We start from the raw sequence: 18,046 nt of genomic DNA on the forward strand, positions 1-18,046 counted from the left end.
TTTTGTTGAGGTTGTCGTTATTTTGTTGCACAAAGGAAAAAAAAAAATAAAAAATCATGCTCCTAGCTTTTCTGCTCCTTAGGTAAATCTGTATTGTCTGTACAAGATTAACAGATGTAAACCGCGGTGCAGCACTCAGAGCACGCGGGTAACTGCCTCCTACAGGTGCAACATTTTGGTCGTCTCCCACGGAATCGCCTTTTCAGAGCCCTGCACACAGCCCCGTGCTCCCCGGGGAGCCGCGGTTACAGCTGGGGCGTTGCTCTGCTCAGAACTGCGGCGCACCAGGGGACCCCAAATACTGCAAGCTGATGCCAGGTACCCATGGCACTCGTGTCACCACAGGCTTCATCAGTGTTTAATGCGGTTTCCTTTTCACGTGCTGGGCAACGTAGTGGTACAGATTCAGCAAAACAAGGGTGTGTGTCCCGATGCAGGAGTGGCGCTCAGGGCACGCATCCAGAGCTGTGTAAGAGGCTGTGTCAAGAGAAGCACGGCTGAGGACAGATTGCTTAATTCCTCCCATTCGCCACAAATGCTCTCCTGAACAAGATGAGGCACAGATTTCTGAAAAGAAAGTTCATATACATGCAAAAAAAATCAAAGGCTAAATCCCAAGATTTATAATTCTACTAAAGGTGAAATCACTCCATGATTCATTATGGATTAATGGCAGGTTTATACCTGTATTGCAGGGGAGATTTTGTCTTTGCATGTGGAGAAGCCTGATGCTTTATTCTTTATAGGAACCATAGCTTTCGCAGTGAATTAATGATCTCCATCAGACCTTTGCATTGGCGTTGTGGTTTGTTAGCTATGCTCTTGGTGCCTCATATTCTGCTCAAATAGATTTTGGAATTTTAACTTCTCAGAAGTTGTTATAAGGTAGACTCATTTTTTAAAGCAATACATGATTGCAATTATCTAGAAATCAGGTGGTTGCTTATGTAATAAAACAAAAACTATGGTAAGGGTTAATTAGCACAATAATCAGCACATCACTCTGTACCTCATAAACAAAGAGAAATACTAAACTGTTTAAGATGGCCCTGTTGTACAGTGCTCCAGGTGGGAAATGATGGAAGGAAATATAATGAACAACTCAACTGCCACACAGCCAAAAGAATGGAAGAGGTGCTGGAGAGTGACTTCTTCAAATACTGCAGAAACTGCTGAGTGTTTGTCCCAGCTCATGGCTTTATCTGATTTAAAGGTATAATGGAACTTCTCATTTCTGCATCAGAAACTCGAGAATCCAAAGCCGTTCTTTGTTTATTGTTCGATTTTGGCAATAGCTGCTTATCACAAAAAGACTCTATTTTCACTTCTTAGTTGTGGAACTGGCTTCTTTATAACTGCACATGATATACTTGCAGTGCTGTTGTGATGCTCCTGAAGGCAGCTACTACATTTTTTCATTTTTCAGAGGAAGAGCTAACAAGCTTTAAAGATAAATTTCCAGCTCAGTCAGACATCTCAGCTATTTGCAGGAGACTTTCTGGAATTTCTAAGGAGGCAATAGAAGCTTTTGTTTCTCTATTAATCAATTCACAAATATACTTGCATTCACTTCTCAATTTAGACATTCTCCCTGTGCAGTGCATCAGACTGGAGAGCAGCCCTGCAGAAAGGGATCCGGGGGTTCTGGCTGATAACAAGTTGAATACAAGCAGCAGTGTGTGCTGGCAGCCAAAAGGGCCAACTGTACCCTGGGGTGCATGAGGCCCAGCACTGCCAGCAAGTGTGCGGAGGGATTGTCTCACTCTGCATTGTGCTGTGCAGCTTCACCTTCAGCACTGTGTGCAGATTTGGGTGCCACAAAAAGGACATAAAGATGTTAGTGTCCAAAGGAGGGCTACAAAGATGAGGAAGAGTATGTGGCTAAGGTGTGTGAGGGCTGGCTGAAGTCCCTTGGTTTGTTCAGCCCAGAGCAGAAGAGGCTGAGGGGTGGCCTCATGGTGGCCCACAGCTTTCTCGAGTGGAGCAGAGGGGTGGGCTCCTGGCTAAATTCTCTATTTTATCAATGTGGCCACAAGTAGCCCTGGAAATCCCGCAGTCCTGGAAGTTCTGCCTTGCAGCAGGCAGATACAAACGGTGCCTGCTATCAAATGGGAGCTGTCTGGAATGTGGATGTGGCCCATCAAAACCGCAAGTGGGAGCCTCGGTGGGTTTTATGTGTCACCAACGTCAAGCCACTTTCCTGGTGTAACTGTAGGGCTGTAACAGTAGGAATGTCATCCCCAGGTTGTTCATGCAAGAACAAACTTCTGCTTTAGCCCTAAAAGCACGTGGGCTCTCAGTGTGGGCTGCTGGAGGGCTTCGGCTCTCGGATTTCATCGCTACACCAGCGTCGGGCAGACCGCCGGGAAGGCGCCGGACACCGCTGCCAGCCCAGGGGGGGTTGCAGGGCAGGGAGGGGAGGAGGGAATGCGGCAGGTGCCCGCCTCGTCCTCCTACGCCCGTAGCTCTTGTGCCGGGGAAGGCGGGCGGCGGCGCGGGGGGCGGAGGGCGGCATGAGCGGCGGAGTGGCGGCGGGGGCTGCGCTGCTGGCTATGGCGCTGGCGGCGGCAGGGGAAGCGGCGTCGGTGCTGCGGGACGGCGGCTACGAGGGGTTGCTGGCCGCCGTGCATCCCCGCGTGCCGGAGGACGACCGGCTCGTCGCCCGCCTCCAGGTAAGGCGGCGGGCCCAGGAAGGGGCAGCCCCGGTGGCTTCGCGCTGCCCGGCAGACGCGGTGCTTCCCAGCCCCCGAGAGGAAATCGGGACCGACGTGTCTTTCTAGCCGCCACTAAGCTGTACAACAAATGCTGTAGTCGAGATCGATAGTGGAATTAACATGCTGCTAATCCCGTCTTTTCATTGCATGTTTGCCAGGAGATGATCACCGAAGCTTCCTCTTATCTGTTCAGTGCTACAAAAGGCAGGGTCTATTTCAGAAGCGTTAAGATTCTGATACCTCCGACATGGAAAGAGAAAAGTTATGAGAAACCAAAACACGAGAGCTATGAAAAGGTAAGATTCAACAACAGCTGCAGGAAATGGGGTGCAACTAAGTGTTACTTTGAACATTTATTTGTATGCCCGAATGTACAGTAACTTTTAAGAAGAGATACGAACACCATTCACATGAGAATGCTCTTAAGATCAGACAAAATGATCTGTGAACCACCACTAGTAAGTACATAAATAATGAGCATCGGTAACAGTATAGAGTAGTACCATCCTGTTGGTTTTAAATGAGAAGCAAGAGTGCTTGACTGCAAGAAGCTCCATGTTAAATACATCATAGTCCATAAACTGAGTGCTCTACAGGCTCTTGAATCACTTCAGAAGCCTGGTTTGAATATCTTTGATCTGAAGATTCTTATTTAATTTCTCTACTTGTTTTCTCATTTATGACAAGTTGGGAATGTTTGCATGTAAGTTCCAGTAATGACTGGTTGTTTTTTCCCCCTTTTGCCTTCTTAACCCATTATCCTTCTAAGATGTTACATAATGGCTTGGGTTGGAGAGGCATTGAAGATCATCTAGTAAATTAGGTCACAGTTTTCTAATTGCACTGTGACTGACATTTGTGCTGAAGACAGCAATAACACTTACCTGGGTGGAGTTTCTGACTCATTAGGAGAGGTCTGGCAAGAAAGCAAAGGAAATCCAGAAAAGCAAAGGCACCTTGTTGCTACAGAAATGGCATAGACTCCATTTATTCAAAACTTTGTGTAGCTACAGTCCAGGAAATGGGATACACATGAATCTGTATTTTAGCTACCTGCATGGCTGCTGGTACTTAAAGACCAGCTCCACAAGTATGAGATATTTGCAGCAGACATTCCAATATATTATCTCAGTAAGTAATATAATATATAACACATAATGTATACAATAAAACAATATATGTATCACATATGAAAAAATAAATGTACATAGGTCATTCCAAAAGCAATGGCTCCTATGTATTACTGTGGAAACTACAACAGCTACTGAGAGCACAATAACACTGTTTGATAGAGCAAATTCTCTGCTACAAAACACCATTTTCCAACACAGTCACCACTGTTAGCTGTGCATTTTCACCGGTGATGCGCAAAAGCTTATATGCCATGGTCATAAAAATCCGCACCAGTAGAAGTGACTACTGTCACTGTTGCCATTGCTGAAATGCACCACTCACCATCTCTCTGAGCTCACACTTACTGTTTTGTCTCCATAAACATTCGGCAACATTCAGTGTGTCAGTGAATGTCAATGGATTCATTTTTTTTGGCACAGAGGAATTCAGTGACACGGCTTTGCTTCATCCACACTTCCATATCAGACTCTCTTCTGTCAGGCTGCCCCTCTGCAGCTTCTACTGCCATCCCACCAACATCCACCTCTGACATTGTGGGCTGGCATAATAAAACAGGAGGCATTATTTTCCAAGCAGCCCTCATATAATATATGATAAATAAATAATACTATAAGATTAACTTATGTTTTAGTTCTGTCACTGCTTGCCACCTTCTTTCATTTGTAATTATCAGAGGCTGAGTAAAGATAACAGGGACATACCTAATATTTATTTTCCAGTCTGCCTTGAGCGGACACACTTACTACCAATCCCTCTGATGTGCAGGTACCAATTCACACCTTCTTCTTCCTCTCTCCTTTGAATGACTGCTTTTCTGAACAGAATTCTCTATTGATGGAATTCTGTTTCAGCCTATTGTATTAAACCTTTCTCCTGTCTGAAGTCATCCCAACTATAAGTACATGCAGCCAGCACTGCAATCCCACCCAAAAAGAATATTTCTTTCTAAGTCTAGGAAACAGACAAACAAACAAACAAAAGCCTACAGAAAAAATGTTAACACTGATGCTTCTGACTAATTCTCAAATACTTTCTCAGTATGTAGTAAAACCTAACATGAGAATAAAGTTCCTTGGATTTGCAGCCTGGGAGGAAAAGGAAAAATGTGGCTGCGTGCAAGAAGAGAAGCTGTACTTGCTCATGGCTCTCTGTTTTATTACTGTAGTCACAGGTTCTAATTATTTTTTATAAGAAATTTATCTAATATGCAAAGAACTTTAATAAAGGAATAAGTACACTAGTATGCCACTTCGAGCTTTCATTATGCTGCTGGGAAATCTGTCCATAATGTTCTCTTCATCTTGCTGCAGCAGAAGTTAGGAGCTCAGTTGGGAGCTGGGTGGTACTGCATTGGATAATTTAAATAAACAACAAAACATTTCTTCCTTTAATCAAGTTACTTTTTATAACTTTTTGTACTTTTTAATGATTTTAGGCAGATGTCATAGTGGCAGCTCCTTACTGGAAACATGGCGATGACCCATACACTCTGCAACATGAAGCATGTGGAAAAATGGGAAAATACATCCATTTCACACCTAACTTCTTAGTAAATGATTATGTGACAGACATCTATGGCTCACGGGGTAAATGCCCTAAATTGTTTACTTCTCCAGTTTGTCTTTAGTGTGGAACAAATGATGGAATATTGAAAGCTGGTGATAAAATAAGCCAATTTTAATTAACACTAAAGCTAAGATTTCCAAATGATGTTATTTAAAGTTAGCCACACTTGGGCACAGAAGTGAATTCCTTGATATTAAAACTGCTTGTGGTGTCATGGTGTGATTAAAGTCCCCGGTGTAGTATTTCTGATCAACTCTTCAAGCAGTGATGTAACAGCCAACTCTGGTCACCCGGTGTTTGCCCTTCTGTCCTCTCTGCAGGCAGAGCCTTTGTGCATGAGTGGGCCCATCTTCGTTGGGGGGTGTTTGATGAGTATGACAATGACAGACCATTCTACGTCACTGGACAGAATCAGGTTAAAGTTACAAGGTAATTCAGCATTTGCTACTTCTACAAACTTTTTCTGGTACATTTTAGAAAGCTGCCTCATGTTTTTCTGTAAGCTCTGGAGCTATCCCAGTTTCTTTTAGCCCTTATTTTTTCCATTATTAAATTCTTTTGTTATGAGTAAACTACTATTTTTTGTGCATTCACCTTTACACTATTCTGCGGTTGATGGCTTGGCAGAGGTGGTGTTACATTTTCCTGGCCTCACACTGGAGACTTCATCACTTCTGGACTCCACTGCTGGAGAGGAAATGGTGCTTGTTCAGAAATCCTCCTTCCCATGGTCTGCTTAAGCATTTCTTCTCTCTCTGAGCATGCTGCAAATCTGGGGCTTTCCTGCTGAGCTTCCCTTCTCCAATCCGTTTTTTCATCTTTGCTAAATCTGAACATCTTCACCTTTGCAGTCACCATTGCAGGAGTGCCTGGCTCATTACCTGCTTTTCCTCACTGTCTGTACAACCAAATGGACCTTGAGAAACAAAGTTTCACTACAGCACATTTGACCTGGAACTCACCAAGCCTATGGTACACCAGAAAGCCATTTACATCTGTTTTTCAGAGTATGGAAGCATTTGGAAGATGTGACTTCTGGATGAATAAAATTGATTTTGCAGTTGTAGACTTTGTAATTGTAATATTTCTACTTACAAGAGGCTGAAGTGTTGAAGAAGCTCAAAATCAATGATTCTTCTTTTTGTCTCTTTGCAATGGATTTTCATATCTTTTTGCTATGCTAACTTTTATTCAGGTGGGCTGCAGAGTACGCTGCAAGCATCATTAATGTCAGCACTATATTCAGGTAGGGTTTTAAGTGGAAATGTATTCTTTTTTATCCTTAGATGTTCCTCTGATCTTACTGGCATCTATGTCTGTGAAAAAAACTCCTGCACTGATGGTAGTTGTGTCATTAATAAGCTAACAGGGCTTTTTAAGGAAGGATGTGCATTTATTCCTCAGAGAAATCAGACTGCAGTATCATCAATAATGTATATGCAAAGTTTATCATCTGTAAGTACAAACATATTAGAACAGATTTATTTCAATGAAACATACTGTTACAAAATTTGATATATTCTCCTATGCTACATTGGTTCAACTTTTATATAAGCAAATCAACTTAATGTATGCTGTTATTAATGTAGTATGAAGTATACTGTGAGGTAAACTATGTGTATACAAAAATCACCAGTTACAGTTTTCCATCTTAACTTTATTTATTACTCTGTTATTGCTTATTTCTGATTTTTATCTACCTGTTTTGAACATTTTAGGTGGTGGAATTCTGTAATGAGCATAACCATAATAGAGAAGCACCCAATCTGCAGAATCGAATGTGTGACTACAGAAGCACATGGGAAGTAATTAAAAACTCTACAGATTTTGAAAATGATCTTCCAATGACCAGCAGCAACCTTATTACTCCTCCCTCCTTCTCACTGCTGCAGAAGAGAGACAGAGTTATCTGTTTAGTTCTTGATGTTTCCAAGACTATAGCTGGGGTAAATTCTTCATCAGATATACTTCGCTAGACACTGTACTTTTTTTGCCTCTTTGTTTTCAGAACTTTATTATTCAAGAAATAGTCTCCATGCAGAGACAGAGAAACCTGATTAGAGTTGTAAGGAATCCACTTGACAGTGAGAATGTTTGGGATTTTCTTAAATCTTTGAGGCAGAGGAGACACAATTAACATGAATGAGGCCAGGACAGAGACGCAGGATACTGGCCAGGTGGCTGTCAGTGGCAAAGTTTTGAGTGGAATAAAGGACTTTGTGCGCTGGATAGCACAGAGCATGAGAAAGACTGACAGTGAGCCAGAAGAGTAGGGGAAAGCTGTGAGGAACAAAAAAAAATCCAGAAGAGTTGGGTCTGAAGGCCTTCTTCACAGAGGAACAGTGTCCATCAGTGAGCAGGCTAAGTATTGATAAGTTTAAGGCTGATCTTCAGTGAAGCAAACTGAATAGCATAGCAGAACTTTGTATTCTAAATTAACATTGGAACTTGCAAAAGTGAATATTTTATGTTCCTTCCGTCTGTGATATTTTCTGCCAACAATTTTTTGCTATCAGTTTGTAATTTGCAACATTCATTGTTATTTCACATGCTTAACAAAATTCTTTGCTTTTCATTCCTTTTACGTGTAGGGTAACTGGATAAATAGATTGCATCAAGCAGCAGAACTGTATTTACTGCAAGTTGTGGAAGAAAACACTTATGTCGGTATTGTCACATTCAGTGACAAAGGAGAGATCAAAACTCACGTGCACCAGATAGTCAGCTACGAAGCACGGAAACAGCTTGCTTCATACCTCCCTACAGCCTCAGGGGAGAAGAGGGCAAATGTTTGTGCAGGCCTAAGGCTTGCATATGAGGTGAAGCATCATATACACCGCTTCTGTTCTCACCTCTTGTGTAGATGGTTTGTCTTTTCAGTAGTGAGGATATCTGTGTCTAGGCTACATCAAATGTCTTCCTCTGATTATTTAATGGTTTCTGAAAAGAACTCTCCTAGTTTTCCTGTGAATTTATTATTTAACATCTTGTAATAATTAAAAATACAACAAACTCTTTTTATAAGAACTTATTTGATTGTTGCAGTAGGTTTAATGATATGTATATTATAAACCATCATGATACAAATTAACTTCACAACTTTAGTAGTTACAAATGTTATGAGTTATGCAAGTTTTATCTTTACTAATTTTCCATTCTGCTTTCTAAATTATTTCTAAAACTGAAGCTGACATACACTGCATTTCTGCTGTCTTTGATAAAGTGGGATTTTGCTTGCTAGATTCAACTTAGATTTGTCTAAAATCACATTCCTTTTTGGCCTTGTTATGCAATATGAATTCATTAACATGGTTTTATTATCGCATGTTTAAGACCAGTATATTAAAGGCAACTTTTCCCTGCCTCAGTTTACCCCATCCTGCTGAGTACCACAACAGTTCAGCAAATGAATTATGTGAGACGTACTCATCCTGCCACCAGGGTGGGTCACTGCCTCTTTGAATTTTGTCTGGGAAGTCTAGGAGCAGCAATTCCTTTTTATGTCTGATTTTAATGATCTTCCTGCACGCTGAAGCTTTTAGTCTCAGCCCTTTGCTGGGAGTATTAATGTCTGCATAAATATACCTGAGAGAAATGGAATTACAGGAGTTGTTCACTGCATATCTCATTGTCAAGTACACGTCATATTCTCATTTTGGCTCCTGTTATTTCTACACCTTACTATATAAAACTTAGATGGTATTCATTATGATAGAATGTCTTTAAAGACAGTGTCAAAATTAATTACAGTGTATATTATGTGATATTTATTTTTTTGCTAAAGTTTGTTTTTCTACCACCAGGTCATTAGGAAGAAAGAAGGACATCTGTATGGATCTGAAATTATACTGGTGACAGGTGGACAGGACAATAGTACAGGCAGGTGTCTTTCTGAAGTGATTAATGGTGGATCAGTCATCCATACCATTACTGTTGGGTCCTCAGCTGCTAAGGAAATCGAACACTTCTCCAAAGAGACAGGTAAGAATAGGAACAAACCCAATCTGAAGATGTTAGGAAAACTTCGATGAAGAAGGTGGTGAGAGTCCACAGGGAAGTGAGATGGCTGTCCTCCCTCCCTGGCAGCCCTGCAGTTGTGTACGTGGTACATTTTGAGAATCAGATGTAGCTCCTGTGTCTTATACAATATCTAATAGCTAAATCTGTAATAAATCATGCTGTTTCAGGAGGATTTAAGTTTTTTGTCTCAGAAAGGCTGGACTTCAGTGACTTACTGGATGTTTTCACTGGAATTACGTCCAGAAGTGGAGATACATTCCATCAATCTGTTCAGGTTTGTCTTATAAGCACATTTATTATATTATCCCACCTACTGTTGTTTGTTGTTTTGTTGTTGTTGTTTTTTTTAGATAAGATCAAAATGTATCAAATGTACCTGCGTGTCCTGTTCCCTCTTTCCAGGTGACAACTTCACCAGCCTGAATGGTAATTATCTGCTTGCAGGCTGAACAAGGTGATGAGACAGTACAATTGTGTTTACTCTAATTTCTTTTGTGTAACCTGGAAAACTATAAAAGTTTCCTTGATTTCTACTACATGTTAGAATATATCAAGCTTTTTCTCTGCAGTTTGCAGAGATAATTACCACTTCAAGCAAGGCACAGAATGTGATCTGGAAATTTGGTCACCCAAAAACATTACAAGGATTAAGTTTTGACTGCATCAGGAATATTATTTATTGCTTCTCCTCATGAAGGAGCCTATAGATGGAACTTTAAATCCATAAATCAGCCTTATTCAGGATCATGCTCTTTAATATCAGCATTTTCAGCTGAGAAAGTAGTAGTACCCCACATACCTCTGCATTTCTGGAATTCCATCCAGTAAAAATGTAATGTTAATAGAAAGCCTAATTTTTCTGTCACTCCTATGGTTCTGTGTAGCTATCCCTAAATTGTGCTATTATATAGTTGAAGGGGAGAATAAAGTCCCCAGTTATCAGAGGCTAATATTACTGTACATTTTCATAACTTTTCAAATCTATCAGATTTGATAGTTAAAATGGTAGACCAAGTTCTTCTTTGTAAGAATGTATGGTTTCCAGAACTGATAGAATAATTTTGTTCTTTCTGATAGATTGAAAGTGCTGGCAAAAGTGTTGCAGGGTACAGGCAACTCAGGAGGACAGTGACTATTGATAGCAATGTGGGACGAGAAACCTTCTTTGTAGTCACATGGCAAGCTGCAGAACCACCTGAAATCATCCTGATTGATCCCATTGGAAGAAGCTACACCGTCAAGGACTTTGAATTAGATTCAGTATTCCACGTAGCTCGTCTCCAGATTCCAGGAACTGCACAGGTACAACTTGTTCTCTCTTTGTCTTTTAGCAATGGGAAGAATATCCTGACTTTACATTTCTTCCATTTCATTAATTTTAGGTTAATTAGAATCACTTAGTGGCTTGAGATAGAATTTCTCATCTAAACCATGTAACTGCTGCTGTGTCCCAAACAAAAGTATCTGCTGTGTTCAAGAGAGCTACCTGAAGGTTTTGTCTGTATTGTCTTTACTACTATTTGCTTTTTATTTACAACTTAACTGCAAATTTCTGAATGCTACCAGCAGCCAGTGAATGAATTTCCTCTCATTTCTGTTCTAAGAAATAGATAACATTTATTTAACATAATAAGTCCATTTATATTTACTGTACTGTACATAGAAACTTCTTTCCATCATAAAAGTTCTGAAGACTTTTTTTCCATAGACTTTTATTCTTAATCTCCCGAATAATCCATGGAAGATAAGGAAATAAATTGAAATTTATGCTTGTGGTCTCATATGGAATGTCTGCCAAGAGTCAGAGGATAATTGGAAAGCACTTCTTTACTCTGATTTGTAATTATGAGTGCTTCCACTGTTAAAACACATCTACTTGTAGGGTTCTACTTAGTCTAAGTACGTTGGCAGAATTTAAATAAGGACAAATTGAATTAACCAAAAGATTGTTATTTCAAATGAAAACATTTGGTTGTTGTTTTTTTTTTTCAGACAGGAGACTGGACATACACACTGATAAATGTTCACCTGGCTCCTCAAGTTCTAACAATGACAGTAACTTCTCGAGCAGCAAATGCTACTTTACCCACTGTATCTGTGAAAACCTATATGAGTAAAGATACAACTTACTATCCCAGTGCAATGGTTGTCTATGTACAGATTAGTCAAGACTTTTCTCCTATTCTTGGGGCAAGTGTGACTGCCATCATCAGTTCAGAGAATGGAGATATGGTTTCCTTGGAACTTCTGGACAATGGAGCAGGTAATAAGATTCTAGGACTATAAATTCAGAAATACTATAAAATTAAATTAAAATACTTCCTTAAGTACTGTTTTTACTGAATACTTCAGGATACAATGCTCTGAGGCAGAGTTTCTAACATTCTGTGGAAACACACACAAGTGTTGCTGACCTTGTTGAAGTTGTTGTTAAGCTTTTGTTCAGAAAAGGATTTATATGCATGAACTAAATGCACAGACATGTTCCAGTAAGTGGAATTGTGCTGTGTTCATTAGTTATCAGTTGTCATTCCAGCTGATTGAATTGATGATGTTCAGCACATTGGAAAATGTGGTTGTTAAATGTCAGTATCTTAGAAAACAGTTAGCAAGGTGAAGTGTAGGCATTTCCAGGCAGAAGCTGCAGGCCTTGTTCTCTACTGCCTCTTAACAGTTGCCAAGAAAAGGTGTGAATACCCCAAAGGAGTTAGAATTTAGTAATGTTTAGTAACTCACACATTTGCTTTGCAGAAATTATTATGGTTAATTAAACTTGCTGCAAGGCAAAACAGTCTTAACTGCACAGTCCATCATGTTGGTGGAAAGGATTTTTGTACAGAGTAGGTAGTTATGAAATAATTTTGGTAACTTTTAGAGCTACTTAGGTAAATTCTTGTTTCTGTATTAAATTTCACAACTGAAAACAATCAGAAGATTGTAGTTATGAGTACTCTCTGGTTTGCATTACTGTGGGGGTAAGCCCCTAAATGAGAATACTTTCTGGAAATGCACACTGAGCACTTCAGAAGTGCAGGTCCTCTGTTTGCCCTGAATTCCTGGACACTTTCCCAGAGCACAGCTTTAGGGCCCATGTGACAGTTTGTGAAATACAATGATTTTCCCAAGTTAGATTTTTTTCTTCAACTAACATTCAGTACAAGGAAGCATCTTAACTTCAGATCGTTTTAACCTGCAACCAAAGGGAGAAGAGCTGCACAGATTGCCCATCAGAGAAGAATTTACCTATTCTTAAATTCTGCTCACTATGTATGAATCTAGAAAGCTCAAAAAAGCACATCCATTGTTTGAAGTCAATTTATGTCACTCTTTTATCTAGGTTCTGACATTATTAAGAATGATGGCATCTATTCCAAGTACTTGTTTTCTTTCTCTGGGAATGGCAGACACAGCCTAAAAGTTCATGTCCAAGCTAACAGGACTACCGTGCCACAAACTGCAATGCCATGGAGTCATGCCATGTATATACCAGGTTATGTAGAAAATGGTAAGATTAAGTAATGCAGAGAAAAAATAATAAAGTTTCATTCCAGCACCTGAAGATATCATATCTGTTTGAAGATACTGAGAGTAGGCATTACAACAACAGCCCAGCTAAGAGAGATTTACCTGTGAAGGGTTTAACACAAAAATAGTCTGCATACCCCAGAAAAATACTGAAAGTAGACTTCAAAAAACTATAATGGGACAGTATCTATATAATATAGGTAAATAGGATTTGGTTTTTGTCTGTGAAGAAATTATCCATAGGTTTAGTCTGTACAGGACTCCATTCAGTCATCCCAAATAAAGAATGGTTAAAATATTAGGAGATTAAACTCTCCTTTTTATATTATAAAAAGCAACAGTTACTTCAATCTTTTATTACCTTTCTTAGTAGCACTCTTTAAACTACAAAGAAATAGACAATGCCCTTGAAATGGTCCTAAATGAAGTGAATGGTATTTTCATATTTAAAACAGTATAGATGAAGTTCAGGTAGTTTGTGGAGTACAATAATATGCAAACAGTTAAGATTAATGAGCATTTTTTAATCTTGTAGGTAAACTCAAGATGAACCCATCAAGGCCCCCAGCTATTAAAAATAATATTCAGGTCAGAAGAGGAGGTTTTGCTAGAATAGCTGTGGGAGAATCTTTCACAGTATCTGCAGTTCCAATAGGACCTTATATTGATGTTTTTCCACCATGTAAAATTATTGACCTTCATGCCAGAATGGAAGATGATAAAGTCATTCTATCATGGACTGCACCAGGAGATGATTTTGACAAAGGCCAAGGTACGTTTGTTGGCTTGCTAGCCTGCCTCCTGCCCAAGATAAAAGATCTGTAGTGGAGTTTTATCTCACTGACACCAATGGAAATTTCATTAAAATCTACTGTGGTTCCAGGGCTCTATTCATGCCCTGTGAAATGCTGTGTTAATTATTCCAGTGCTGAACTGGCTTGTGAGGATGGTACTAGGTAAGCAGTATTCTAGAAGTGTTTAGAAAGGAGAGTATTTTGAAACAGATATGAAGTTGAAATGATAGCTAACATACAGATGACCGTTATCTTTTAATATTTGTATTTTCAGCCGCAAGTTATGAAATCAGAACAAGTGAGACTCCTCTGGAACTAAGGGACAGTTTCTATAATGCTACTTTTGTGAATACTTCCACTCTATCACCTCAGCGTGCTGGCTGCACAGAAATATTTGTGTTTAAACCAGAAGCTTTTACAACAGGGAACATAACCGTAATCTATGTTGCAATACGTGCTGTGGATGAAGTTTTTCTTCACTCTGAGCTATCTAATATTGCACAAGCAGTAATGTTTATTCCTCCAATGGCATATCCCACTTCTAATTTGAAGTTTGGTGTTTCAACAATATTGTTACTATTCTTTCTATTATTAACAGCAGTGTGTCTAACAGTAAGTACAAGCCTTTGTTTGGTAAAGAAAAAGAAGAAAAAGGCTCTTTCAGAAAATACAGCTAAGCTGCTTCAACATAAAGTGTAGGCTTGTCAGAGTTCCGGGTACTATAGAACATTTTACTGCTTAGACTTGTAAAAATAAATATCCTACAATAAACAGAGTAAACAAGTAATCAGATTCCAGATATTATGAAGACACAGTGATTTAACAGCTGTATCATGTTGTCTATGAATTTTATCACAGAAGATTGATGGCGGTAAACCAGGTCATATGCTGATAGTTTGTACTGAAAAAATGCAATATCTGTGTACAGTCTTAACACTGTGCAGTGTCATGGCCTACTCTTACTGTGTGTTGGAAAGTTTTGATTAAATGGAGAGACATACTGAAGAAGTGTTCCTTTTTAAAAAAACAAGAAGCAAAACTAAGCAGTGTGAGCTCTGTTTATGTTTCTGTAAGCTCACATGCTATTCATCTTCTAGGTATGGTGGGGAATTCCCTGGGAGGAGGAAACTGTGATCATGGGGTGGGGGAGAAACGTCTGCAAGGAGGCAGAAATAATCTTTGTCCTGACCCAACTGAAGGCAGAAGAATGTTTACTGGAAACAAGAGCAGAAGGAAGGAGACCAGCTGGGGCACTCTGCTTTCCGCTCTCTGACATGTCATGTCTGGGGAAAAACTGTACAGTCTGCAATGGTCCCAGTATGTGTCTGCTACTAATCACTTGTGTCCTTCAACAAGCAAACACAGAAAATGGCTTTCCAACCTAGAGATGGATCTCTGCTATCAAAAATCCCATTAGAACTTTTCTTCCCTGTTGTTACAGCTCTCCTTGGGTTTAGAAGGCTGAGAAGTGCTTATTAACAACACACTGGGTTTCTTTGAGTTTACTGTGTCCTTCAAGGAACTTTTTCTGTCTCTATAGAGACAGGAAGGTTTTCTTTTATTTTTGTCTATACCAATGTATATGTAAATATATGTGAAAGTTTGCATATGTGCACATACACATACATGCGACGTTTGGGGTTGCTTCTATTCCCGTAATGAGATTGCAAATACAATGATTATCTGACTCTAAAACCATGTGTAAAGATAAGACAGGGCAATATTTTATGGCTAAACTCTGAGTCAGTTTGTACTCTACTAGTTCAGAGAGTAAAGAACTGAAGAAACTCTAGAGAATGTTGTGTTAGATTTGCATTGTTCCTTTAAAATGAATTGGATACTGAATTACATACAACAAAATCAAACAGGTCCTCTGTTGCTAGGAGGATCTTTTCCTCAAAGAATACAGCATAGGTGCAGTGTATAGAGCATTTCAGAGCAGGTGCAGAGTTTGTATCGCATAGCTAAAATATGATATTCACATGTCATTGCTACCACCCCCTCATTGCACCTCTGTGGGGTGACAACTGCTGCTACTGCACCCAGAAAGGAGCCAAATTTGTAGCAGCTGCAGCTGGAAATAACTGAGCACACCCTGCTGAGAAGTAGAAGTGAGGTTGCTGGTTGGTGCTTTAGCTTTTTGGTGATAATATACATTGGAAAGAGAACGACGGGGAAGGGAATTTTGGCACAGGAGGGATCCTTGTTAAAATCTATCCAGAGTGAAGAACTTAGGGCAGATCTCTCTCTGTGAAGGAGACAGGAGCATATAAAGGGTATAAAGCAGGAAGTCACTGGAGCTAAACGGTATTCCTACCCATTCCCAATCCTTTTCATTTATAGTTGAGTCTAAATCCAGGGACAGTTTTTTGGGGATTTAAATAGTTCCTTCTCCTAATGTAGGAGGTGAAGAAGAAAAACTGTTTTGTTACCAAGTGAATGTAAGACAGATAGATGGAATTAAAGAACAGGAAGAGAAGTGGTAAGGGTGGCACAGGACGGTGTTTCCCCAGGCCCTGGTCTGACAAAAGATGGTGCTGCACCGGGAGGACAGGCCCAGCTCAGGAAGCCACGCAGCTGCACAGCCACCACCTTCCTTCAGCTGCCACCAAGTGACCTGGGTAAACCTGATCACTTTTCTGAGTCAGCTGAAACTTCTTCTGTGTTTTCAGCAAAAGATACAGGAAATGGCTCAACATTACACTGGTTCACATTCCTTTGTGAAACCTCGCCCCTGGAAGAAAGTCAAATGTTACAGATTGCTTCTGAGATTTCGTGTTCTGCCCTTTGAGATCATTTCACCTTCTTGCTGACTGAACCAGGAAAGGAGAAAGAATCATCACTGAAAAAAAAAAAAAAATAAAATAAAATAAATAAGGAAGATACATACTTTTTCCTTGGATCATGTTAAAAGACAAGGATTAAACAAGCACAGTTTTTGTAATGATCAAAATCCAATGAGTAAACAGAAACAAATAGGTGAGCAAACAAAACCACCACCACAAAAAATAATACCCAAGCAGGAACAGAAAGTACGGCATAAGCACACCAAAATGACAGAAATAAATACTTTTTTGGCTTCACATAAAGCCAGAAAATGGCTGCTTTCAACTACTATGCTGCAATAGGATGGCTTTTGACAGTGGAACAATGACCACAAGCATTAACTGCTTGCTCTATGATGAACAAAAAATCAGAAACTGAAATGCTTTTTAGTTTTGAATTTCAGTTTTATTCTTCCGTACATGGCAGCAGAACAGAGCTGCAGAGGGAACAAAAGGTTCAAGCTAGCAAGGTAGTCCTAAGAGATTACAGAACAGCATTTCTCCATTACATCCTGCCTCTAAGCAAGTGCATGGTAACTTACCAGAATATCTTAACAGGTATCTCCCAGTGGTGGTGACGCAAGACTGTTGTCCTGCCAGCTATTTTTGGGCTTTGTGTTGTCTAGGAGTGATCAAGTGACGAAGTATTTGTAGAGTTCTGCCTTCCTTTATGGTCTGTTCCTGGAGTGCAATGATTACTGCTGTGAAGGTTACAAAAAGGTACGTGACTACACTTACTAGGTCATGTTCAACTATGTATTTCCTTGTTGGCCGTCCCATGTTTCTGCTTGGTTTGGACTTACTGGAAGAGCTGATGATGTTTACAACTAAATGTAACAGGAACAATTTTCTTCATGAAGTAAACAAACTCAACCAGATTGTTAAGTTTAGGAAGCAATCTGAAGCAACTTGGTGTTTCAGATAACCCAAATGAAGCCAGTGGGAACAGCTAATGAAGAGTCAGAAATTTAGGAAGAGATGTGAAGACATACAGGGAGCAGGAAGAACAACTTGTCTATTTTCACAGATTTTCACAGATTTCACAGGTACACAAAGCAGACTTGATCTTGGCATTCCACAGTTAAGGGTTGTGGAGGCTCTAGGGGGAGAGGCTGTGGGATGACTGAAGATAAAGGTGTTTATAGGATGGCCAGGCATCTGAGTCAATAGGTGCATTCAGGGTTTTGATAAAAGAAAGTTGTAATATAGACAGCAATTAAGTAAATGTGTAAAAGGCTCTCATAAAAAGTAAAGAGTATAAAATGAAAACTGAGACAGAACGATTGTTGTGTTATCTCACCTTAAGGGGAAGAAGTGTCAGCTGAACAGCAATTTCAACTCTTGACTTTGTATTAATGTGTGATGACTCTGTCCCAAGGCATGGCTCTTTTTTTTCTTTCTGCCCTCTAGTTGGACAGTATTCTTTCTATTCTTACAGTATGACATTAAAGAAAAGTGCTACAATTTC

General features: G+C 39.8%; 1 protein-coding gene across 1 annotated transcript in view; it reads left to right on the top strand.

Annotated features, from left to right (window-relative positions):
• The window catches only part of CLCA2 (chloride channel accessory 2), a 16,241-nt gene extending 1,527 nt beyond the window's left edge, over positions 1-14,714 (top strand). Inside the window, 14 exon segments of the mRNA XM_072343364.1 lie at positions 2,286-2,672; positions 2,873-3,010; positions 5,284-5,434; positions 5,735-5,843; positions 6,701-6,869; positions 7,133-7,360; positions 8,006-8,233; positions 9,218-9,395; positions 9,602-9,708; positions 10,512-10,736; positions 11,427-11,697; positions 12,772-12,939; positions 13,495-13,731; positions 14,028-14,714. Coding sequence (XP_072199465.1) covers positions 2,286-2,672; positions 2,873-3,010; positions 5,284-5,434; positions 5,735-5,843; positions 6,701-6,869; positions 7,133-7,360; positions 8,006-8,233; positions 9,218-9,395; positions 9,602-9,708; positions 10,512-10,736; positions 11,427-11,697; positions 12,772-12,939; positions 13,495-13,731; positions 14,028-14,452 — 3,021 coding nt within the window. The 3' untranslated portion in view covers positions 14,453-14,714.
• Positions 14,715-18,046: the final 3,332 nt, after the last annotated feature.

Source organism: Excalfactoria chinensis, chromosome 8 (genome assembly GCF_039878825.1).
Source record: "Excalfactoria chinensis isolate bCotChi1 chromosome 8, bCotChi1.hap2, whole genome shotgun sequence".
NCBI classification, from domain to species: domain Eukaryota; kingdom Metazoa; phylum Chordata; class Aves; order Galliformes; family Phasianidae; genus Excalfactoria; species Excalfactoria chinensis.